The following is a 26,882-nucleotide window of genomic DNA, read 5'->3' on the forward strand; positions in this document are numbered from 1 at the left end:
ATAGCAGCAATATCAGCTAAAAGACCTTTTAATTATCAAATCTACAATTCACAAATGAAAAGTTTTCCAGTTTGTTGTGACGTGACACATTTGGTAAGTATAATATAATTCCATATTTGCAGTAACCGAGATTTTGCCACACAAAGTAGAACTTAAAACCATATAAGTTTTAAGTACAAGTTTTAATGGTGTAAGTATAATTATATAACAGAAGTTAATAAAGCAGGACGTATATTTGGAAGCATTCAGTAGTCTTTGGTTTCTACCCATTTTTCTTATACTTTAAAGATTTTATCTATGGTTTGTAAAAATCAAATAAAAACATGATTTAAAAAATTCACCAAAAAAACTGCCATTATTTTATATAATTTATAAACACGTACCATACGCCAGTCATTGACCACCATAAGCTCAATGTATTTGGTTTCAGACAAAGCAGAGTGTGCAGCTGAGCGGACCTAGAGGTGCAAAAGTACAAGAAAAATAACTTTTTAAATAAGATGTGCTTTACATGGCTTTATGAAATATGGCTAAACCATCAAACCTGTCACCCGAAATGTGATTTTTAGCTGATGACTGGTTCCAATAGCCTATGCTATCTATGCCTTTGCCTTTGATTCACATTACTTGGCCACACAGCAGTGGCCGTGGGATGGGGAAAGGGAGCTGCATGAGTGTAGAGGAGAGGAGACTGATACAGGTACACAAAGGCTGCAGCTGCCTTTCCCCCCAGGACTCACCAACTGGTGCTGGCAGGGAGCCAGGTAATGTGAATTTAATTTGTATAAATTACTGAAATAATTCTCAATGCTGACAAACTGAATTTTTAAAATCCCCGCAGCTTAGGCTATTGGAATCTGTAACCAGCTAAAACTCACATTCCTGGTTACAAGTTCCCTTTAAAGGAGTTTTACTGGTTAAAGATATTAATGATCTATTCTGCGTTATCAGCTTCTGAGAACAGCTCATCTTCAGATATGATATATGACCTATTCCAATATCTCTAGTTCTGAAAAAACGGTAACTGTGAGCTTCTTATCAATTTCTAGTGTGGGTTACACTGTCACATATAATATACTACTCTGCTCCGGGTGCCTAATGATTAAAAGGACATGAATTGCAGATGCCCTCAAATATTTTTTGCAGCATAGGGAGGTGTGGTACAATGCCAGCCTGACATGTGCTCCTCTCTACTTGATGGACATTTCTTCAAAATGTATGACAGTGCGCCTATCTGCAACATAGTGCTCGTCACATCTCTAATAATGTCCTTTACAGCCAGGCACTATAGAATAAATAAAATTTATTTATATTAATCTGGAAATAGAAACCTCAAAATACCTACCTGTCTTTTCCTCCGTATTTTGGAGCTTCTGGGAATTTCTTGAAGATGTTTGCAACCTGGCAGAAATAAAAAGCGTAATGAGAAATAGCTACACAAATGTCAAAAGCAGCACATAGGGGCATCAGCAGCATATATATTCCTGTGAATACTGATGGTTACTGGGGTCATCACTGTGACTACTGGTTACAGGAGACATCACTATCACAACTAGGACAGATACTGTGACTACTGGCTACTGGGGGCATCACTGTGACTACTGGCCACTGGATAGAAATAAAAATGACAAGCTCAAGCTCCCATAGAGTAGTAGATCAGTCAATTGTAGTAAACAAAGCCTGCAGGTAAATACGGCGCCGTGCCCCTTGTTTCTCTATGGAGAGGGCGGGGGTGAGCTGGGGTGCTACGGTACGGTGGGAACATGTTAGTGTAAATATTTAGCCTTAGACTAATGTTTTGTTGATGTAGCAGTATTCTGTACACTTATTTGTATCACTACACCATTGTATTACTACACCGAAATTGGCTTGGAAAACCTCAAATCTGGGATGTTGAAGCCGTTACAAAGTATTGGGGTCACGGGCTGAACCGTCTCCATAGCCGGTAATTCTTTGCTGCATATTGCAACAAAGACTTACCGGTAACACCCGCGTTCGGTGCTAGCACCAATCGCGGGTGTCTTCCCGCCAATCGCGGTGCATGACTCTGTCTCGTTTTAACCCCTTCATTATGATGTGCTATCAGCACATTGTAATGAGTGAGGAGGAAAATCCCCATAAGGTAGTATGGCAGTATATGGGAAGATTGATCAAACAACCTAGGGAGTCTGAAAAATAGTAAAAATTTAAATTTAAAAAAAGTTAAAAAAAAAAATTATAATAAAAAATAAATAAATAAAAATTCAAATCACCCCCCTTTCCCTAGAACTGATATAAATATAAATAAACAGTAAAAATCATAAACACATTGGGGAAGATTTATCAAGCTGTCTGAAAGTCAGAATATTCCTAGTTTCCCATGGCAACCAATCACAGCCCCCCTTTAGAATATTTACAAGAACTAGTAAAATGAAAGCAGCGCTTTAATTGGTTGCCATGGGCAACTAGGAATATTCTGACTTTCAAACAGCTTGATAAATCTGCCACTTTAGGTAATGCCGCGTCCGAAAATGCCCGATATATCAAAATATAATAACGTTTTTTTTTCCACTGCATTTAACCCTGTAGCGGAAAATAGTGCCCAAAGTCGAAAAATGGCACTTTTTTGCCATTTGAAAAAATATTCAAAATTCTATAAAAAGTGATCAAAAGGTCATACAGTCCTAAAAATTATAACATTGAAAACGTCATCAATAGTTGCAAAAAATGACACCACCCACAGCTCTGTATACCAAATTATAAAAAAAACATATTAGAGCCAGAAGATGGCAAAATCCAAAGATCTTTTTTGTACAGGAGGTTTTAATTTTTGTAAATGTATGAAAACATTATAAAACATAAAAATTTGGTATCCCCGTAATCGTACTGACCCAAAATAAAAGTAAACATGTCATTTGGGGCGTATGATGAAATCCGTAAAATCCAAGTCCACAAGGATACGTTTTTTCACCAATTTCACTGCATTTGGAATTTTTTTTTTCCTGCTTCCCAGTACACGGCATGGAATATTAAATACTTCCATTTTGAAGTATAATTTGTTATGCAGAAAATAAGCCATAACACAGCTCTGTACATGGAAAAATAAAAAAGTCATAGATTTTTGAAGGTGGAGAGTGAAAAATGAAAACGCAAAAATTAAAAAGGGCATCGGCGGGAAGGGGTTAATAGGAACATGTCACTTTTGATTTGCCCAATAAACCACCAACACTACACATACTGTTTCGGTGCAAAGATAAAGTCAAGGAGATAGGGGAGCTCAACCATGCATTTAAGCTCCCTCTACTTCCGTAGGGTCAGAAGGTAAGAGTTCTCCTCATTGAGAGGTTGTCAATTAAGGCCGCCTTATAGGCATGTCTGGAATAGATATTCTGGTTTGGCTTAATCCCACATCATGTTATTAGACTTCTTGTAGGTCATACTTAATGTTAAGAGGGCTTCCGTTCAAGGTAGCAAAAGGAGGCATTGTTTTCCATTTCATACCTTGGAAAACATATTTGCATACTTCCCAGAATTCCCTAGTGGAGCATATATGACTTTACGTCTCCACACATCTACATGGTGGCCTTAATTGGCTACCTCTCCATAAGGAGAACTCTTACTTTCTGAGCCTAGTCAATAGCCTCTCACACATCCAAACCAGTTCCCTACACTGTACTGAGGAGACCCAATCAGGTGGAAACAGTCCTGTCTACAGTTGGGAGTCTGTTCCTTCTGGAATAGATATACTGCTTTGGCTTCATCCCACATCATGTTATTAGACTTCCTGTAGGTCCTTCTTGGTGTTAAGGGGGCTGCCTTCCAAGATAGGAAAAGGAGGCATTGTTTTCCATTGGAAAACCTTGGAAAACATATTTGCATACTCTGCCTCCTTATGGATGCTTATGCTCCTATCAGCTGTGATCATGGTGTGCCCATGGCATGACACGGTATGAAGAACCTCAGTGATGAAAATACCATCTTTATATTAGGCCAAGCACATATATATTGGTACTAGACAACAACATTAGTAATTATCTTATATCTTGTTAAATAAAGAATTATTATTATTATGTATTACAAAATCTTAAAAGCAATGCCTGAATTAACACTTTCAAATAAATATGCATCCTGCAGGGTCTGTGGCGGATCCGGATCAGATCCTCGGTAAGGGTCCCTGCTGTCATAGGTATCTATAAGTGCCCTTAATGATGTCATGTTGGGCACTGATCGAATCCAAGATGGTGTTAAATAACGCTGGCGTTCTTTAAGTGCCACAATGTCACTGTGGCACTTAAAGGGTTGATCCGATCTGCGCATACACATTAATTTGAATTCAGCTTCCATATATAAACATTTCTTCAATTACATTGTATTAAAAAAATGTTCTTGGGTAATGATAATTTCCCATAAATGTAGCCATGTTGTCTCTTAGAAACAAGATAGTCCTACTCGAATACAACCACTGGTACCCCTGGACATACATACACTATGTAGCATGCCTGGCCACCTGGATTCAGCGTTTATCACCACAGGACGGCTGTGGAATTGCGGACATTTTATATGCAAAAATAAATTTGTGTGCAATAACTCCAGCAGCGGTGGTTGCATCCAAGGACAGCTATCTCCTTTCTAAGGGACAACATGACTACATTTAAAGGGAAATTATCTTCACACAGGGAAATTTTGTTTAAATAATATTTAATTGAAAGAAATATACATGTATGGAAGATGAACTAAATTAAATATGTATGCCAAGATGAGAATGCCAGTTTAAACAGTTAACCGCTGCAATCCAAAAGCATAGAGAAGCTCTACTGTTTATGTAACATATAACCTGGTATAAAGTTCTTTATGTATTTTACTGTAACTGTACGTACCTGGTTCTTTGCATTTTCTTGCTTTCTCAATCACATGTGGCCATGGATGAGAATTCTGTAAAGAGAAATATATTATCATCTATTGTCTAATTAAAGGACATCTACCACCAGGATTGAGGATTGTAAACCAAGCACACTGACATACTGGTGTGTGCCCTCTTTGCTCTTCCCTTAGCTTCCTATGCCCTGGTTTTTACAAAAAAAGGGTTTATCAATTATGCAAATGAGCCTGAGAGGCTTTGGGGTCTGTAGGAGTTAATCACCTGACTCCATGTTGCAGAACTCCTGACTACTATGGGTGGACAAAAGCCAAAGGAGGCACTAAATGTCAAAAAGAGTAGAGAAAACACAAAAAACATAGCTACAAAAGAACTGCGTAGATAACTAAAGAGTCTAATATAACAGGGCAGTAAGTCCTCAGTATGCTGAGATGGGTTATACTTTACACTCTAGGATGGGGGCCCGGTATGAATAAGGTAATTTTGTCATAGAAAACCTGGCCACCTAAACAAAAAAACCCTGACTCTTGGGACATTGTTATGTCAGGTGATAAATGATACCAAAATACATATTTGGTTGTTTGGGGAGAGTAGCTTGCCATCATGCTGTGGACATGTAGTCTTGGTGTAAAAAGTATATATGAGAAGCTCATTCAGGATACAGAAAAGATATTTTAAAAATTTACTGACATCATATTCTCACCTGCACCTCCCACCATAACAACCTCCGATACAAATGAAGAAAATTGTACAAGATAATGAGGGACCTTCCGCCTCATTTATTATGACTCTTCGCCAAAAGTAATAATTAAACATTTTTGCCACACATATGGTACTGCTGTGACCCAACTATATTATGTCTGTGCGCCACATAAATCTTTTACAGTGTAGAAGCCGACAACTAGTCGGAAACACCAGCGTCGTATCCTACGATACAGGTAACAAATTCCCTCCAATGACTTTGAAGCTAACATTCATGATGTCCTTAGGGAAGTTTTTGAAATATGGCTTAGATAGACATGTGGCAGGCAGTATTTAAAGTGTAATCGTCATTTCAGATGGTTTTTGATATTGTGGGGAGGGAGCAATTATGAAAATTTTACTTCCTATAAATTCTCCTTAGTTTGTAAAGAAACAGGCTGTAAAGTGCCCCCTGGTTACAATGTTACTTCTACATTGCTAGGAAAAATCTGTCTGCAGGATCAAAGACAGATCTGTCTCTTCTCTCCTGTTTTCTACACAGCTATGAGTGTTAACCCTTTCTGCTCTCTCCCTGGCTGTAGTATGCTTTGAGCATAATTTTCATTGCTCATCCTCACTACCAGAGTTGTTTAACCAAATATGGATATTAGATGTGAGCTCATGGAGCCTCCATAGACACACACGGTACAGGCTAAAATACACATCTTTATGGCAGGGAGTAGCTTTACAACAAAGTAACAAAGTAAAATTTGTTAATAAAGTGTATTAGAAAAATGGTCTCTACTTCCTCCCATACACAATATAATAAATTATTTCAAATGGCGGTTACACTCTAAGGTATCTTTAATTCCTGAATGGCATATTGTTGAGAGGAAAATACTTCAGTGTTTTTAATGCGGAGTTTGGCCAAAGTAAAGAACACCATGGGGGTCATTTACTAAGGGAGCGATCCGCCTTTTCCCGACGTGTTACCCGAATATTTCCGATTTGCGCCGATTTCCCCTGAATTGCCCCGGGATTTTGGCACACGCGATTGGATTGTGGCGCATCGGCGCTGGCATGCACGCGACGGAAATTGGGGGGCGTGGCCGAACGAAAACCCGACGGATTCGGAAAAACCGCCGCTTAAAAAAAAAAAAAAAAAAGGGGCACGGAACTTGCACTTACCTTCACTAGGAATAGGCCGGTGAACTTGAGTGCATTCCGGCGGGCCTCGGGGAACTGCAGAGCAGCCACGCCACCTGGTGGACGTCGGAGGAACTACCTTAGTGAATCCCGGCCGGACCCGAATCCACCGCAGAGAACGCGCCGAATGGACCGGGTAAGTAAATCTGGCCCCATGTATCTGCCAGGAGGGGGCATAATGCAGATCTTGAAACTTAGACACAACTGTGTTGCACCATATCGTACAATAAGTCTCACAGTGCCATTTAGGATCTGACATTGGGTAATGAAATTTATATGAAAATATACACTCAACAGTTACCTAAATTGAGAGATAATCAGGTGCACTAGATGAAAATGTGCGAATGAGTCCTGAGCTTCCCCATACCTCCCCAATGTAGGATTGGGCCACCATGTAATGTACGTTGTAGATCAAGAAGCCATTTATCCTTAATCCTGTGAATTTTGAAGAACCTCCAGGGCAGTTGTGCCCATCATAAAACAGATCAGAGTTCTGTTTCCCACGGTGGGAATGAGTGATAAAGGGAGCAAATAAACAATTATGGGTAGTAATAATGTATTCTTCCCATAAATGACAAATTATGTCTTGGCTAAGACAAATTTGATAAATGTTAATATACTATTTGTTTTAAAGTTTTGAATGTGTCTACTGGTTCCCAAAATATTTGATAGAGCTGCCCAAATTGATAGCTATCCAATATGATACATCCTTAGCTGGTGTATCATATTGGATAAATATCGTTCCTTCCTATTGTATATATGAATAATTACTTCTTACCTTGGTTTTCTGCTCCTGGGGGTAAATTGTATAAGTAAATGTTCCATCAGAAAACGCTCCACTGTAAGAAAACAAAATATGTGTTACAAAACCCATCACTGATGGGTAGGAAATGTAGGAAATATTCATATAGATAAAAGTGACAGCATTAAAAGAACAAGAGCAAAGGTTTTTATTCCCACAAATCAACAGCTCTTGGGATGTAGAACAATGTTGCCCATTATCTTTGTAACCTGTATCCAAAAGTTTCTTTGCTATACCCCTCAGTGCTGAAATAGCTCCTTCCTCTGCCTGTGCTGACAAGCCCTAGAGTCCATCTCGTAAACAAATCTACGGTTTTACAGGAAGGTAGGGGCTGCTGCTCCCTGTTCACAGAGGAGGAGGTCATGTGACAGAACTCTCTCTGTGTATTTAGCAGAGCTAAGTGTGTTCAGGACTGTGGAGACAGAAGTCTACACAGAACAGTTCCTCCATCCCAATCTGTGATTCCACAGAACTTTCTCTTTCTGTCTCTGCACCTCATGCTGCTCCCCTTAGTGCTCACACAGCACTGGCTATAGACTTCATGTAACATTTTTTTCCACTTATTACATGTCCCATGCTCCCCCATGTGATCCTGTATGCCATACATCCTGTATGCGCACTGTGTAGTGTTCAGTGAATTTATGCGTGGGAATCAGAATGGATTTAATGCTATATAAGTTTGAGAGAGAACACAGGGCATCATGGGTTCTGTGGGCAGAATAATTTGGACTCAACTTCAGGGTAGTGATGTGTCGTTCACGAACGATGTGAGCTGGATACAAATCTGGTTAAAAGTGGAGTGGGGGGACTGGCTGGCCTGCGGCTCCCTATTGTATATTTAATAGGAAGGCCGTTCAGGAGCCATAAAAGCCGGCTCTTCTTAGTGAGTGGAGCCTAATGATCCAGATCACTAAGAAGAGCTGGAATTCCCATCACTACTTCAGGGCAAGTACAGGAAGACATTAGTCTCTGCCCACTTCACCTCTGGTGAAGGTTTTTGTCAAACACTTTCAGAACAAAAATACCATAACTTTGGAAAGAAAAGGGCGAGCAGCACAATATAGGCATTGTTCAGTTTTTAAAGGGGGAATAACCTATGAGAATTTGGTAAAATCATTCTAATTTTACAAATACTCTTTAAGTCCTGGTGTTATTCATGTAAGTTTAGTCCAGAAATAGAACAGACACAGTACATCTATGACACTTCAAAGTGTATGAGGTCAACTAGCTATCTACTGACAGGTGTGTAAGCAGGGACCCTGGTCCACATAGTACAAGCAATGTATTTCTCTATGTCTTATATACAGGTTTACAGTCCACTTAGATAAACCATGAAGAGACAACCAATTCTATGGGAGGTTTCCTAAAAGGGGACGCTATCAACATCTACTGCAAATAATGTCTGGGAGGTAAAGGGTAAAAGAATCATCAGTAACATTTTATTTTTCTAAATCCCAAGTCAACATCAACAGCGTACATTCAAGTACAGAATGAACCAAGAGCTTCACAATAACATCCTGATCAGTTCTAACACCCCCACCCACCTCCTGCTGTCACCACATGGTCCTGGAGACACAAGTCACATCACATGAAATTATTACTCATGTGCGGAGAACAGAAGCCCAGTCAGAACCACACTCACCTGAGTCCATGACAGGTAGAAACAGCCACCCATGATTCTTCCTCCCCACGTATATGGCCCTTGTAGTAACAATGGTCTCCAGCTTCACCGGGTGTCTGAATGATAAAAGTATAATTCACAAAATGGAGGAATAGAACGATGATCAAAAAGTTCAACACTATCATTACCTTTTTGTGCTATTTTAATTACTTCACCTAGAATTGGCTTGAGGCCAATGTAACAACTCTATCGCTGTAGAATATGAGGTACAACCCAAATCTATCAGACCTCTATGGGATATTCAGTGGATATAATTGAATTTCATAGGAAAATTCTTTTTTGAAACTGCTGGATACCTGGATCATCATTTACTACCCCCAACAACAAGGAGTGCAAAGAACATATAGGCACTGGCCAATATGGCAAGACATTAAAAGTCCAATGATTTAAAGTGAACCAGTCACCAGGAATGTAATTTTAAGCTTATGTCAGGTTCCAATAGCCTATGCTATGCTGATTTTAAAAATGCCTTTGTCAGCATTCTGAATCATTTCAGCACTTTATATAAGTTTAATTCACATTACCTGGCTCCCTGCCAGCTGCATGTAGTGAGTCCAGTAAGGCGGGATGGGGGAAGCTGCAGCCTGTGTCTCCTCATGAATTCTTCCTCTACTCCACACCATCTCTGCCTACCACCTGCCTGCTAAATGCACGTAACAGAGGAGCGGGTCATGGAGCTGCATGAATGTGGAGGAGAGGAGACTGACACAGGCACACACAGGCTGCATGTGTCCCCTCCCCAGGGAGCCACCACATGCTGCCGGTAATGTCAAATAAACTTATATAAAGTACTGAAATTATTCATGATGCTAACAAAGGCATCTTTAAAATAGCATAATATTGGAACCTGTCACCAGCTAAAAATTACATTCCCGGTGACAAGTTCCCTTTAAATAAGAACTATGTATTACATTATAGTTTATTTGGGGCACTGTTTGTAATTGTGCTTGCTGACAGCTTGGGGTCCCAGCAACATACTCTATAGTTGTCTTCTGGAGTCCTAGTCTGTTTGAAAGTTTAAGTTTGGAAGACACGGATACACAATGCAATAGATGGCATCTGCTCCTGACTACAAACTGGATAACAGCAATTGTTTCTATTTCTTCCCATTGCATAAGAATCATATATATATATATATATTACACTTTACATTGTGTGACTGGTAATATATCTCCTACAATAGTTCACTGGTAAAAAGAATACACAAAAACCCTCCCTGCCCCTGATACACTAACATCCCCGGACTACATGTCCTCTTTGTGAGTACTTAGCATTTTATTATATAATGGGTCCATCTTTTGAAGTGGAGCAGAAATAATGATAAAACAATATCTGGGTCTCTCCACCTCCCACAGAACATGGCCTGAGGTAAACTGAACCTTCATTTATTAGTCCTGCCTCAGATGAAAGAGAATGTGCAAAAAATAGAGGCTGTAGAATGACTTGATGTGAACACAGACTTCTCCGCATGACCCATTTTATCTTCAGACAAAAAGCAGTCAATAATAGACGAGGTTTAGAGGTAATATTTTATATCCTAACTTAGTTGTATGTTACAAGGAAGCATAGAATATTCAGTGCAATCTACAGGCAGCAAGTCATAGAACAGATTGATACTTAGATTTGTGGATAAAGATTCAGTATATCTTGTCATTATTTTCATTTAATTTCCTTCTCGTTCTGAGCTTAAGAGTCCAGAGGGAGGTCCTACTTGCTGAGTGACCACTATCTCTGTATGCACATTTATGGTATGAGAAAGGCCCATTTTGGCACCTTTTCCTATACGACCTGGACCTACCCAGCCTTTGGGCTTGTTCCATAACGGAATTCCTGAAATCTACATTCATATAAATGTCCCTTAAAGGGGTTTGCCCATGAAAGAAAGTTCTCAAATTTAACCCCCTAGTCATTTTTACAAAAAGATTTTTACAATTCTACTCAGTTTTATTGCTGTTTTAGCTCCGATAACTCAGTGATGGTCAGTGTAAAATTACAGAGTGTGGGGACTCTCTAAGCAGACACTTCATGATTCCTCTGTGCTATGAGATGCTGTGTGCTGACAATTTGCTTAGATTGGGTAAAGTCTTTATCTTGCCTGTAGCTTGTAGAGTAAGTCTCCGTACACTGCTGCTTGCCGGCAGGAAGTGTCTATGAGTGTCTGTGTGTGAGCTTGTCGTGCAATGTAGGGGGCAGGAGTCAGAGATCACACTGCATCGAACAGACAGAAGAAGCAATTCATAAGAAGAATCTGCCATGCCTGACCATAAACATCAGTAGATTTACTGTGAGATCCTGGGGCAACCAAAATTGTATAGACTAGGACTGCTAGAGACAGGTTGGAATTATATCTGGGAAATGCTGTATTTTTGTTAATAACATTGAATTAGAGAATGTGTTATTTTGTTATCCTGAGTATATTTAACAAACCCTTTAATCCCTTGATAGGTTAAACCTGGTTTCATCTGTAAATGATTTCTATTAGGTCTGTAAGTCAATGTAAAGAGGTTGTGCAGGTCAACCATTTTTTGTTTTTTAATGGACAACTTTGTACAGGCAGTACCCAGGTTACATACAAGATAGTCTGGTAAATAAATTGGTCTGTTCTTAAGTTGAATTTGTATGTAAGTTGAAACTGTATATTTTATAATTTTAGTTCCAGACAAAATTTATTTTGTCCCAGTGACAATTGGAGTTTCAAATTTTTTTGCTGCAATTGGACCAATGATTATCAATAAAGCCAGAGGTCACAGTGGGCAGAGTGGTCCGTCTTTAACTAGGGGTCGTCTGTAAGTTGGGTGTCCTTAAGTAGGGGACCTCCTGTATTTGAAGGTCTCCAGACAATGGAGAGGATCACAAAGAGCATTAATCATTGGCTTTAGTAAGTAATCATAGAACTCTTTTAATTTTGGAAACGATGTTCCAGTGGGTATAGGAACCTTAATTAAAAAGAATGCTGGAAAATACTGAAAATTACTTATGCCCTTTAGAATTATATGTCGCTTTGTAAAAATTACTTTTTTGGCTAAATTGAGAAATTCATTAGGACTTGACACATTTTGCTGAGGAAGATAGTTAGAAACTGCAATAATTCTTTTACTCCCAATGTAATGATAATGAATGTTCAACATTTTCTAGAAACTGCATAATGTGAACACATGTAAACCACGGAAACAATCTGCAACAGAAGTGTTTTTCCACTTTGGATTTTCCATCCACAGAAAATAAGCAAACAAGATTGTAGCTGCTTTCTGATGCTTGCTGAATTGCCTGTAAATTCCACATACCATTCCAAAAATGTGCACATATCGTCTTAGGGAAGTTATTACTAACTTTTTAGAGACAGAGTGCCCAAAGTACAACCAAAACCAACTTATATATTGCAAAGTGCCAACATGACAATTTAAGCAGTAAATTGCTTTATCACAGGTTTCAATCGTATTGGCGTCCTGAGCGCACCAATACAATAGAAAGATGATGGAGAAATTTGGATTGTAGCTTCCGTCCAGGGTACACTGAAGAGGAAGAATCAGGGTTTCCAGAGCAGGAGTTCCAACAATAATTTATCTATATCAAATGTGTATGGAGGACTCACAACTATGAAAGATTACATGATTCATTCAAAAATAAATCCCAGGATACCAGGGTTATAGTGAAGGGAAGTAAAACATTCTTAGTGCATCAAAAGTAAAACTTAGCAATTATTCAAGGGTCTATTTGTGGTGACATATTTCTTGGACCAGGCCATTGCTAAAATCATGAAAAACACAATGCCACATCTTTTCTATCCTGAACTTTTCTGGAAGCTACATGGTAGGACCATAACATTCGCAAAAAAGTGGTCAGAGCCGCTGGGGTTATTTGGCGCACCCCAACGATTTCAAAACTGCAGCGATTCATGGCATCCGGGCATACAATAACAAATGGACTTACTCACCAGCATGCGAGAATTATTGTTATCACTGTAATGGATTTCTACATATCCGGATGACAAAAGGTTACTAGGAAGAGACAAAAATAACGTACAGTTACATCATTAGTATTATACACCTTGTAGACTGTCCAATAAAAAGTGCAGATAGGCGGATGAAGTAAAGAAATGACAGATATACCAATATGAAATAGATAGATTTGAGAAAGTCACAATATATGTGATATACCATGGACTGCACCCCATATTCCTCATCCCTCACACCATCCCCTATAGATAGATTCTCCATGCTGTGTTCTGTATTTTGCTGCTTAGAAATGTGTGAATAAATGAATATTTGATCATTATACAAGACTTCACAGCCCAGTGTCACAGCCCTTGAGTATGGGAGGAGAAAATAGAGCATGTCCTACTTTCCCCCTTCCATGTTCCTTCATGCATCCTGTAAGGGAGCCTATATACAATGCTTGCTCTTTGCGGCATAAATCCCAAGATAGTGATCCTATATGATATGCTGCACTGTTCTCTATTCCCCTCCATTTACTGGATTAAAAACAGACAGCATGAGCAAGCAGGAATCCCCTGTGCGTCCACAACTTGACCCAGATCTGGTTGGATGAAGGTGAAAGGTGGAATTATTCATTCACACTTACTGGTTGAGCTCAAGGTCCAGAATAAATTCTTTCTTGAAAGCTGGTACCAGAAAGCTGACGCTGGCAAGATGAGCCGGCTGCACAAAAATAACACAAAGTGGAAAAGGCAGTAATTATGTTTCCTGAAGAGATGACAAGGGATAAGCAGCTTTTGGCTGGTAACAGTTGATCTCAAAGACTTGTGTCACTTCAATTGTGATCTTACGTCAGGTGTGAAGAGACGCAGGTGACACCAGGAGACGCACAGACAAATCTATGACACCCAAGAAGACAGTTCTATTATTAGAATCTGGAACCAGATCTTTGAGCATTGCTCTTTTTTGTGGTCAAATGTCAAGAAAACTTTTCGTCGTAACAGTTTTATTTTTCCCCTTGCCCATATCCATTAACCCTTACTCCACCAAGATGGAGTAACATACATAGGGCAAGTGTCAGCTGTATTTTACCACAGAAACATGTGGTCAACTGCCTTGATAAACCATGAACATTCACTCATAGACCCAGGCACTGTGACTGGGGTGATCTTCTTATATTTGTTATCCATGGCCTCCTTACTTTTAAAATCAACTTGTAAAATTATGTTAATGAGTCAGAAGGACCCTGGGTGGCATTACCAGAGCCCAGTGGCGTAACTACGTCCATAGCAGCCATGCTGTGCCCCCGGAATCATCCCTCTGTGTCCCTGATGAGCGTAGCCGCTTACAGGGCCCGTGGCCCCACAATGATGGGGGGCCGCCGGGCCTAGAATGCACGGCTGAGTAATAATTTACTCATGTCCCGGGCCTGTCCCTCTATTTCCCTGCTGCATTGCTGCAATTACTGCTACACCCATCCAGGCCTGGCCCGACCAACTCTGTGTCCAGTCATTCCTCTCCTCTTCTTCCTAGCTGAGGTTATGTGACGTCATATGACCCGCTGAGCACCATTTTCGGGCTCAACACAGAGAGGATCCATCTTCCATCTCCTAGGAAGACTGCAGCTGTCTTTCCCTGCCTTTGGAGGTGAGTATAATAAATATATGTACCTTATATGCATCTTTACACACATATATATAGATATATATATATCTATATATATATATACATACAAGGGGGGATTTTTATCAATGCGTCTATACCGTTTTTTGGCAAAGAAGCGCTGATATAATCACAAATTCTTGCTCACTACAAGAATTTACGCGAAACCACCCCATATTTTTGCCCAGTCTAGACCTCTTGATGTAACTGCTGGGACATAGGGGGGCATAATTACATCCTAATTATGCCACTGCCAGAATCCTTTGTGCTGCAGCTTCACAGGCTGTCACACTGTGCATGAGCGTTTCGCCTTTTACACTGTCTGAGTTTACAGCAGGCGGGGGGAAGGGGAGACAGTGTAACAACTTATGAAGCTGGAGCTTGGAGGACCTCTGGTAACACCCCCCAAGAGCCCTTCAGGCTCATTAGCATGATTATAAAAGTTGATTTTAGACGGAAGGAGGCCATTAATAACAGATATAAGAAGATTAGAACAGTCATGGTGCCATGATCTATGAGTAAGTGTCACTGGATTATAATGCATGATTTTGATGCTAGATTTCCTTTAAAATACCCAAGGCCTTAATCATCATTTCAAAAATTTGGAGAAAAAGATCTTTTTAAAACTGGAAAAATCAAATCACAACCATTCCCTAGAACACATTTAAAAATGAAGAAATTAAATCTTACATGTTAGGTCCAAAAATTCTCACTCTTTTAAAATATAGAAAAGATTATCTCAAGAGCACTGTAACATAAAAATAACATGGTGCAAGTCATTTCAGTCGGACTTTGCATGATAAATGTGCAAGGTCTGACTGAGCACTGGAACGCCCACTTCAGAGCAGAAATTTGTGTCCCATGAAGAATAGTCGAGCCGAGACACAAAAGGGTCACGTGCAAAACATTTGTAGCGCAGACACTTCTTAGATACCTGTGCAAGACGTTTGCACTTAAAAGAATGTGCAAAGTCTGACAGAACTCACGTGCGGCCCTTAGTAAATATGGGCCATTGTATAACAACACACAACTCATGCACCAAAAGACCTTACGACACAAATAATAATAGTGCCCCAGTGTCCGCTGGATGTTGTGCAGGTTTCCAAAAGCTTGTGGGTGCAGAAGGTCAAACCAAAACAGGTCACTCTAAAACTACTCATAGTCAAACTTCTTGCCGTTGCAAAACTACTAGATGTTAGGTTCTGGAACAAAAGCACAATACCTACAATATCCCATGTCATCTCTGAAATTAACCTAGTATTGTCATGCAAATGTCTCCCTCTTATAACTTTTTAAAATCCCAAAACCCATCAGAAGTGTGGCTTCCCTGGTCATCCTCTAAATATGCAACTAAACTGTCAGAAACACTACCCCAGTGCCTGATCCTCCCTCCTTAATGCCTTTTAACAACACCTTTTATAGCCTGGGAAGGTATTTCAATGTACAGGCGGTCCCCTACTTAAGAACACTTGACTTATATACAACCCCTAGTTACAAACGGACCTCTGGATATTAGTAATTTATTGTACTTTGGTCCTAGGCTACAATAATAAGCTATAACAGTTATCACAGGAGTCTGTAATGAAGATTTATTGTTAATCCTGATTCTTATGACAACCCAACATTTTTAAAATGCAATTGTCACAGAGACCAAAAAAGTTCTGGCTGGGATTACAATGATAAAATATACAGTTCCGACTTACATACAAACTCAACTTAAGAACAAACCTACAGACCCTATCTTGTATGTAACCCGGGAACTGCCTGTATATTATTCTCTTTGCTTTCTGGACCACAGTTTATAGTTTACTGTTATACTTTTTATTATGACAGCAAATAACAGCCAAAATGTTGACCCTGTTCAGACTATAAATAAATATTTCACTGCTCAATTAACATTAAGCTACATCTACCATCATAATTTCTGATGGTAGGTGTCCAAACTTCCTTGGCCAATGCATTTAATAGAATGAGGAACAGGCTTTTCGTAACTTTAAGAACTGCAGGATGTACCGAAAAAAAAGGGCCTGGTCCCACGTGCCCACTGATTAGCACACAGGGCGGTACCAGCCGGTGATGTCATCGGCTGCCTGCGTATCTGAGGGCGGGGCCAGACTCAACTTCAGAGAGTAGGGGTGTGCATATTTAATTAGTCTTTGGAGCCAAGAGGCTTCAGCTCATTAGCTTATTTTTATAAGTTCCTTTTTAGCCGCATTCTGCAGTTTCTGAAGTTATGAAAACTGGTTGCTCATACACAACCATCATATATTCTGATAGCAGATCTTCTTTAACTTGTTGGACTTGCTGTGGAGTGGTACCACTAGGTTGCTCCGCAGGCACGACTTTGTCCGCGGTGGCAGCCAAGGTGAGATACAGAGTCATCAGGCAGAACCGTGGTCGGGGACAGGCAACGCAGGAACAACATCAAAGGAAAAGCAAGAGGTCAAGGCAGGCAGCAGAGAAGCGAGGTCAAGGTACAGAACAGAGGTCACAACGGGAAATAAAGACTAGCACGAGGGGCATAGAAAACAGCTTACTCTGTGGCATAGAAGCAGAAAGATCTGGCATGGGGCACTGGAAGAGACTGGATATTTAACAGAATTGGCAGCTAGCCAGCGCCAATTATCACTGGCCTTTTAAATCTGGCCACGCTGTATCATGGGAAGGTGAGACCAGCAGCGAGGGTCTGGGGCAGCTGAGAGGGGCACGGATGCGCCTGCGACCCGGGACATGGGTTGCAGGAGCATCAGTGACATATACATTGTTATATTGTTATTCACCTCTGCACAGGTGATTATGTCATCTTTACTTCCTATTGTTATAATATATTTTAAAAAGCGAATAAAAGCTTTGTTTAAAACGGAACTTTAGATGCATACAGCCAGAAGCTGTGCTCCCTGCTCTGGATGGAATGTAATAATGTCTAATTAAACATAAGGCTTCATCCATTAAGTAAAAAATGAAGCCAAAATTTTAATGAGGATTTGTGGATAACATAGGACATGTGGCTGTTCTCACACATTCTTCCTCTTACATCTATGTCTTGGAATGAAGCCCAGATTTATGAAGCAGAAGTAAGATAGGAACTGTATCAATATGCCCGAAATAAAAAAGTTTTCCCTCAAGAAGTAAGGACCACAATGGATAAAGCTGGGGCAATGGGGATCCATTTCTTAACCCCCTTCCTAAAAAAAAGGTGTAAAAATCCATACTGATTGTTGTATTCCTCTGATTTTATAAATAGAAACATTTGGTTTTTTACTCACATATGGCATATTGCAGAAATTACAGAAATTTCCTCTCCTGGCAGGTTCACAGGGAGGGTGTCTGCTGTATCAAGGGTCTAATGTGCCCAGGAAACTGATTGGTACCCCTAAATACAGGAACTAAATAATCAGACCCCCAGGATTTACCCTTATCTAGGGAGGTCTATAAAAAGAAAAAAAATAATTGAAAAAAAATGTTTTGAAAATTCTAAACATTCGAATCAGCCCTCTTCCTGTAGAACACATATGAATATGATAATAAGAAATCATATAAATATTAGATATTTAAATGAAAATGCCGATCTATCAAAATACATCAGTTATTATCCCATAAATGCAGTGAAGACTGAAAACAAGCATAAAAAATATCTAAATATCTACTATTTCATCACTCTTAAAAAATCTTAAATCTTATAAAAAGCTATCAAACTAATAATAATTCCTTTATTTATATAGCCTACAGATTACCCAGCACTGCACAGAGCTCGCCAAATCAGTCCCTGTCCCCATAGGGCTCCCAATCTAATCAACCTAATTGGAGTGTGTGAGGAAACCAGAGGACCCGGAGGAAACCCATGTAAACACATATGGGTTGTACATTTCCCAAAATTATATCAATGAAAACTACAGCTCAACCATTAAAAAATCAAAACCTACACAACAAATGGGAATGCAAAAACAGAAAAAAGGGCTGTTGAATTAGGGGGTTAACAGAAGCACAAGGATCCATAAGAGCTGTTTGTTGTTATACGGCTCTGGATAGAACTTAGCTCCATTTATAATAGGTATAGCCTATGGACAAAGAAAGTGCTGTTTTGGGGAAAAATAGTCAAATCCTTTTTCTCTTATCTCACGAGTTGCTATCAATCCTGACTGCAGCAGAGGGAAGAAGAATGAATAATTAAAGACTTACTGGATCAGAGTTACTCTCATTCCTGACGCGGGTATCCAGCCGGTATCTGCGAGTTTCTGCTCCTGATGTCTGCCCAATTAATCGACTTGGGTAAGTTATCTGGGGAAACTCCAGGGTCTGGTGCCATGGGGTAACAGATTCAGACTGACTAGTATCAGTGGGGGACATAGAAGTTTCAAGAGGAACCCCTGGAGAAGAAAACATTGAAGAATACATGGTTATGAGCAGGACTTATGAGTAGCGGATTTCTGTATCTACAATAAATAAAATCCTCTTACTTCTTATTGAAGTGTTTTTCACAGATTCCATGGGGGAAATGTATCATTAGGCGGCTCCTTAGGGCAGTTCTATATTTGTTTTTGGAGCTCCGCTGCCCATCAGATTCATTAAAGTGGTTTGGCCCTTCAATAAATGGTCATTTGCTCTGACTGCAGCAGTGGACTGAAGTCATGAATCTGGCTTTGCATGGTATTGCTCTGGCAGTTAGTTCTATGTTTACACCACATTAATGAAGTGATGGAAATAGTCCTGTGCGACTTTTTAGCAGTTCCAAAAACCGCAATGCAACAATTTTTTTTTTACACCAAAAAAAACCTAGGAAAATCGGTGATGAATAACCCTCCATATGTCAAAACCGGACCCTTATCTGCCCCATTTGTGGTGAAATATTTGACTCCAACTACAACCAGGTAGTGGAGAAGAAGAATATCACAATAGACAGAATATACAGAGTGATCTAGTATCTCAAAGGCCTCCTTATCTTCCAGATACACAGGGTCACATTTACTTAGGGTCCGAACGCCGCATTTTCATCGGGTTTCGGGTTATTTTTAAGATTTGCCCTGAATTGCCCTGGGTTTTTGGTGCACGTGATCGGATTGTGGCACATCGGCGCCGGCTTGCATGCGACACAAATCGGGGGCGTGGACATCAAACAACCCAACTGATTCGGACAAACCACGGAATTTAAAAACCAAATTGTGTCATAAGATCAGCACTTACATGCACCGGGAAGAAGAAGGTGAACTCCGGCGGGCCTCAGCGGGGGAAGCGACACATGCAGGAAATTGGACGCACGATCTTAGTGAATCGCGGCAGACCCGAATCCTCGTCGGACATTCCGGATCAGCAGCATCAATGGGACGGGTAAGTAAATGTGCCCCAGTGTTTACAAGGCATCTATGTCCTTCTGTGATGTGGGAGGTTTGTCTAAATGATGGGACAATATATCAGGGATTTCTAGTTTCCTGACTTTACCACTGTACCAGATTCAGCATTGACCATCATTCTGGATAGACGCAGGTAAATCCCACGAACAGGAATAACTCACTCCAATGTAACACATGACCTATATTCTGGCAGATTGATGAATGGGAAGCTCTTAGTTCAATGTGCCGCTATGTTCATTAGGGGTAACGAAACCCCTGTTTGTGTGCAAAGATGGGGTTAAACTATCACCAATACTCTTAAAGGTCAACACTCTTCAAAGTTCATCTATGTGCTCTGTAGTTTTGTGGGTTTTTAAATGTAAATAAGGCTATATTATGGTTACGGTTTAATCAGTAATCAGGAACTTTTGAAAATAATCTGTCAACTTCTCAACATATTCAATATCTGTGCTTGATGTCAGTGAAATTTATTAATCTGTGGTGCATATTCTTTTTCTGGCGCCCGATTTTAGCCGTGTCAATTTTAGGTGGTGACCACCATATTGGATTTGATCAACTTGTACTCGATACAAATAGATAGTACATACACTCTATGCACTACACACTCCATGACTACAGGCACAGAGCATTTAATTAGCGAACGAATGGCAGGAAAATCTCTGCAGAATTGGAAAATATGGGATTTTATTATGGACATGCATTCTACAAACAAACATATACCGTATATACTCGAGTATAAGCCGACCCGAGTATAAGCCGAGACCCCTAATTTTACCACCAAAAACTGTGAAAACCTATTGACTATATATAAGCCGCTGGTATAAGCCGAGGGTGGGAAATGCATTGGTCACAGACCCCCCCAGTATATAGCCAACCAGCCCCCTGTAGTATACAGCCTGCTCCCAGTAGTATACAGCTTGCCTCCAGTAGTATACAGCCTGCCCCCAGTAGTATACAGCCTGCCCCAAGTAGTATACAGCCTGCCCCCAGTAGTATACAGCTTGCCCCCAGTAGTATACAGCCTGTCTCCAGTAGTATACAGCCTGCCCCCAGTAGTATACAGCCTGCCTCCAGTAGTATACAGCCTGCCTCCAGTAGTATACAGCTTTCCCCCAATAGTATACAGCCTGCTCCCAGTAGTATACAGCCTGCCTCCAGTAGTATACAGCCTGCAGCCAGTAGTATACAGCTTGCCTCCAGTAGTATACAGCCTGCCCCCAGTAGTATACAGCCTGCCCCAAGTAGTATACAGCTTGCCCCCAGTAGTATACAGCCTGTCTCCAGTAGTATACAGCCTGTCTCCAGTAGTATACAGCCTGCCCCCAGTAGTATACAGCCTGCTCCCAGTAGTATACAGCCTGCCTCCAGTAGTATACAGCCTGCAGCCAGTAGTATACAGCTTGCCCCCAGTAGTATACAGCCAGTCCCCAGTAGTATACAGCTTGCCTCCAGTAGTATATAGCCTGCCCCCAGTAGTATACAGCCTGCCCCCAGTAGTATACAGCTTGCCCCCAGTAGTATATAGCCTGCCCCCAGTAGTATACAGCCTGCCCCAGTAGTATACAGCCTGCCCCCAGTAGTATACATCCTGCCTCCAGTAGTATACAGTCTGCCTCCAGTATTATACAGCCTGCAGCCAGTAGTATACAGCTTGCCCCCAGTAGTATACAGCCAGTCCCCAGTAGTATACAGCTTGCCTCCAGTAGTATATAGCCTGCCCCCAGTAGTATACAGCTTGCCCCCAGTAGTATACAGCCTGCCCCCAGTAGTATACAGCCTGCCCCCAGTAGTATACATCCTGCCTCCAGTAGTATACAGTCTGCCCCCAGTAGTATACAGCCTGCTCCCAGTAGTATACAGTACTCACCCTCCGGTGGCCCCGATGTGCAGCGCTGCTCCCCCCATGTCCGCGCGGCTCGTCTTCTGGCTTCCGCGCCCGTCTTCTTTCTTCTGCAGGGCGCCGCCACCACATAGTATGAAGAAAGAAGATGGGCGCAGAAGCAAGAAGACGAGCCGCGCGGACATGGGGGGAGCAGCGCTGCACATCGGGGCCACCGGAGGGAGAGTATATAAGTTTATTATTTTTTAAGTATTTTTTACTCTTTATAGCTGGATATTGACTTGTGTATAAGCTGAGGGGACGTTTTTCAGCACATTTATATATACACACATACAGTATTCACACATCAAATTTACAACATATACAACAACAATTAACACAGATACACAGCATATAAATATATATATATATATATATATATATATATATACACACACACTCAGATGTACAGCATATATACACACAGATAAACAGCATATATATAAACACAGATATATAGCATATATATACAGCTATATACACAGCATACATACACATATACATGAATTTACATAGGTAGTACAAATCGCCAGGCCCGGATGTAAGGCACGTGGGCCGGGTTGCAGGTGGGAGAGAGACCTCGGTCCCTTATCAAACGAGGACTTCGTCAGAATCTCCCGACATGATGTGAGCCCAACCTTAGACTAGACAGTATTATTGTTCACAAGATTCTTATAAGAGTCTGATGCTGGATAATAAGACTGCAGCCCGTCCAAGGGGAAGTTTTTCAGCACATTTTATGTGCTGAAAAACTCGGCTTATACACGAGTATATACAGTAAATATTTTTTAAACCAGATCTACTGCAAAGATTTTTTATGGTTTATTTTAGAGTAAAGGTGGGTATAGTCTTCAAAGATTCCCAGTCTCCTCGTCTGCCACATCCGTTTTAACAAATACTTTTATCACTCATCTTTCACGGGACATACTGTGTCTCTATTATGTCAAAAATATGAACACAATAAGTGGGTGTTTGGGGGGGCCTGATCTCTACACACCAGAACTGTATGACTTATACTACAGTGCTGCGGAGTGGGTAAGCCAAACCTCTGACTCTAAGGCTACATTCACACGACCATATGGGGGAAGTATATACGGCCGACGTATATACAGCCAATATATATCTCCCATAGACGGCAATGGGCACACGTGCGGCACTGTACCGCTCCATACCCGGGAAAAAGATAGGACACGGCCTATCTTTTCCCATAATACGGCGCGGTGCGCCATACATCCCTGTGGAGAGGGGCGGGGGTGAGCTGTGATCACCTCCTCCTCCACTCCCAGCACGCTTCAATTGCCTGCTACGGTATGGTACCGCAGGCAACGGCAGTGTGAATGCAGCCTAACTCCATCTCCACCAAAATGGTCACCGACTCCACAGCCATGGGATCTCTGTGTCACTGATTTTATGTGAAGAGCTTCACTACTGAGCATGTACATAAAGTGCAGCACATATTTATGTGGACAAAAAGCCTTACATCAGGAATATAACGGACATTTATAGGGCATTTCAGAATTTTCCCAAATACTTTAGAATAAATATTCAGCACATTCTGCATTGTACTGACTGTAATAATTTTTCATATATTTTTGGAGTCGGAGTCAGTCCATTTTATAACTATTCTGATTCCATGACCCTGCTACACTATCCAATCGGTGAGACTTTTATTAAACACAAGCTTTTGTGCAGTCCCCACCCCTCGGAAGGTGGATTGTATTTGGCGGGACAGCTGCACGACACACAATCATAGGACAGGTCCTGCCTGGTCCATGCTTCTGCCGCAGCATGCGATCTATAGCGAGAATGCAGGTACTGGGCAGGAAGCACAATGCAAATGCCATGGAGAGGGGCTCGGTCCAATATCATATGTATTTCCATTGAATGCATGAGATCAGTGTATTGCATTGACTCAACATTTTGTACGCTCCATACCTCGAGGGACATCTTGGGATTCTCATACAGCTTCATACAGCTTTCGACATGACAATACCTGTATAGAAGATCCGTTTGGTAGAGGGACGAAACAACCCTCAGATTACTACATAGGGCCTACTATGTACCTGCCTGTCTTGCTAATATGTATATACACCTGCCTAATACATGTTTCTGGGGCTGTAACACCCTGGGCGATATGGCCCATATCTGGTGGCATTGCCCTATAGCTGCCTCTCTCTGGAACAATGTCAAGAACCTTATACGTTCCCTATTACTGCAGTACCCTAGGTACCAGTGACCCCGGCAGCCCTATTGCTGGAAGATAAGCCAGCAAAGGTCAAAAACAAACCCCATCGACTAATTCAATTCATATCATTGGCAACTAGAAGGGAAATGGAAATCGCCTGATCTGTCGTTTACAGTGGTCAAAAATAGAATTAACCTACTGATGTTGTTTGAGAGAATTGAGGCGACCAGGACTGACACCTTCCAGCTGTTTGAAGGGATATGGAACCCTTGGATTGTTTCACGGGGCTCCCCCAACCTTGAGAGGGCTTTAGTACTGTCACCTTAAAGATTCATCTGTAATCCCATGCCTTGTATGAGTCTACCAAGACAAACTGTGTCTACCATATACAAACAAGCTACACTCACCTCTCACCGGTGCAGCCTGGCATCTTTCATATCTTTTTGTATATAGTATTTAGTTCAGCTATATTTAGCAGTGACATCATGTTGATAGTACGGACCCACCACCGGCCTCAGCCAGAGACAGGTGCAGGTTGTCAACACTATGTGAGTATAGCTTGTTGTTAGCAACCCCTTTAACAAAAACATTATTAGTGGCCATTCTGTGACTTGTACTCTTTATTTTTAAGTGGTGATCCCTCTACAGTCTCTGTGAATTTGCAGTCCTCTCTGTTCTGGCTGGTGGAGGCATAGCCGCTCTGACTCTCTCCTCCCCCTTCCCTCTGCATTTGAAACTGAAAACTAGATGAAAGGTCTAAGACAGGGCTCCAGTTTCAGTAGGCCCCTGGGCAATAGAGCCTTAGTGGGCCCCTTTGCAGTGAACTCATGTGGCAGCATTAAAAATTAAAAAACTAAGTAGAATATTCCCTGGATTGTCATTCCCAAACAGCCCTGTCTTGGTTATTGTATATACAGCCCCCTCATAGTTTAATTATATACAGCCCCTATTATATACAGTCCCTCAACAGGCGTTTCCAGGCTGCTGTGGACTGAGATTCGGCCAGGTGGGCAGCCCCTGCTGCTCTGGGCCCCAGTACTTGACTGGGTGTGCCTGGTGCTGGCCCCTTCCCTGGTCTAAGCAGTATAAGATAAGTGATGAAAAAGGCACTTTAAATGACAAAATGTCTTATATTCACGTTATCTATTTATTTGTGAAATATTTTCTGAATCTCCGTTTAAAGGGATATTCCCATCTTGGTCAATTCACAGCTCTTCTGCCATCCGCCTGGGTGTGAGGTATACAAACAATCATGGCTGATCCACCCTATTTCCATAACTGCTGGAGAGTTAACATGGAGTATTGTTATTGCCCTGTAATCTCTTACTTTATTTGTTTATGTACCTTATGATGTGTAAAGTGCTGCAGAATATGATGGTGCTATATAAATAAAGATATTATTATTTACATCTTGTGCTACATTGTTTCCACAACTTTCAACCACCACTAGATGATGGAGACGGCTGTGCCCATCACAGCTGCAATTGTACATGGTACAGTCATTTTTTTGCCACAAAAGGCAGAAATGGCAGACTTTGCCTATGTAAAGGCTTTCAGCAGCATCCATTTATTTTAAAGAATTGTTGCCACCTTTAATCTTATGCCAATAGTACAAATCCAATATACAAGGGGCAGCCTGGCCCTACGTTATATCTTATAGAATGTAATTAGCCAGTTAAAGGCTGATTCCATCAGATGAAGGCTACACAGCAATAATTTCTCTGAATTAGAATGTAAATTATTTGTTAATATATTACTGAACCTCTTGCCCTATAGATGAAATCACAAATGAGGTAACCATAGGGAATGTAGAAAACAGCCTGAAGGCTACATCAGTCACTACAGAGTCTAGTGTGTTACATTTTATGCTTCATGATTTCACTTTAAAAGGTTTCAGAAAAATGCTCCTATTTTCCACTTATTCCACAAACTACATGTAAATGACAGCCCCAAGAGAACTATATCCACCACCGAGTGAATATTTATATCTATATATATTTACACACAGATATATATGGCTGGGATTACCATAGCATACTCCTCTACTATGAGTTGTGTTTCTGGGAATGGGAATGGAAACAGAAGCAAACAGAGGAGCCATATAAAGATGAATGTAAGATCCATTACTGGGGCTGGGTAACGTCATTAAACACACTAGAGCACCCCCTGCATTGTTACTGCATCCACTGGGATATTAACTTTGGATTCTTCAATGAGCTGTCCCAGGAGAAGCTTACAGATCCGGTCCCCCCCCAAGCAATAAGCATCCACCTCTCCCCCTCCCGGCCAGCATCTATCATCTACCTGATGCATTGCAGTATATCTGCTGATGCTACAGAAAGCTTGATGGTGGCAGGAAGAGGGGGGTTATATGGGCCCTTCTAACAATAACTGGATAAATAAAGTGGGTGTCTTAAAAAGTAGGGTTCTAAGGTGCACAGATCTCATGAATGTATGTTAATGAACATGGTAATGAGGATTCTGGATCCTTACAAGAACTCCTTTTAACCTAGGTTTCTCCAGGACAGTTTGCATTTCTCCGCTGATGATGCCAATGCAGAGAGACCATGTAATTGCTCTCATCGGGGAAGATGGCAATGTATGATGAAAAGGGAGGGGTGATGATGGAATGGATGAGCAATAAAAGG

General features: G+C 41.0%; 1 protein-coding gene across 1 annotated transcript in view; it reads right to left on the minus strand.

The window, feature by feature from the left end:
- The window catches only part of ADAM11 (ADAM metallopeptidase domain 11), a 58,644-nt gene that overhangs the window by 30,463 nt on the left and 1,299 nt on the right, over positions 1-26,882 (minus strand). Inside the window, exons 2-9 of the mRNA XM_072111224.1 lie at positions 19,002-19,189; positions 13,807-13,883; positions 13,160-13,223; positions 9,187-9,281; positions 7,521-7,581; positions 4,857-4,911; positions 1,346-1,401; positions 384-458 (exon numbers count right to left, since the gene is read on the minus strand). Coding sequence (XP_071967325.1) covers positions 384-458; positions 1,346-1,401; positions 4,857-4,911; positions 7,521-7,581; positions 9,187-9,281; positions 13,160-13,223; positions 13,807-13,883; positions 19,002-19,189 — 671 coding nt within the window. The remainder of the gene's footprint in view (positions 1-383; positions 459-1,345; positions 1,402-4,856; positions 4,912-7,520; positions 7,582-9,186; positions 9,282-13,159; positions 13,224-13,806; positions 13,884-19,001; positions 19,190-26,882) is intronic.

The sequence above is a fragment of the Engystomops pustulosus genome, chromosome 6 (assembly GCF_040894005.1).
Source record: "Engystomops pustulosus chromosome 6, aEngPut4.maternal, whole genome shotgun sequence".
Lineage (NCBI taxonomy): Eukaryota > Metazoa > Chordata > Amphibia > Anura > Leptodactylidae > Engystomops > Engystomops pustulosus.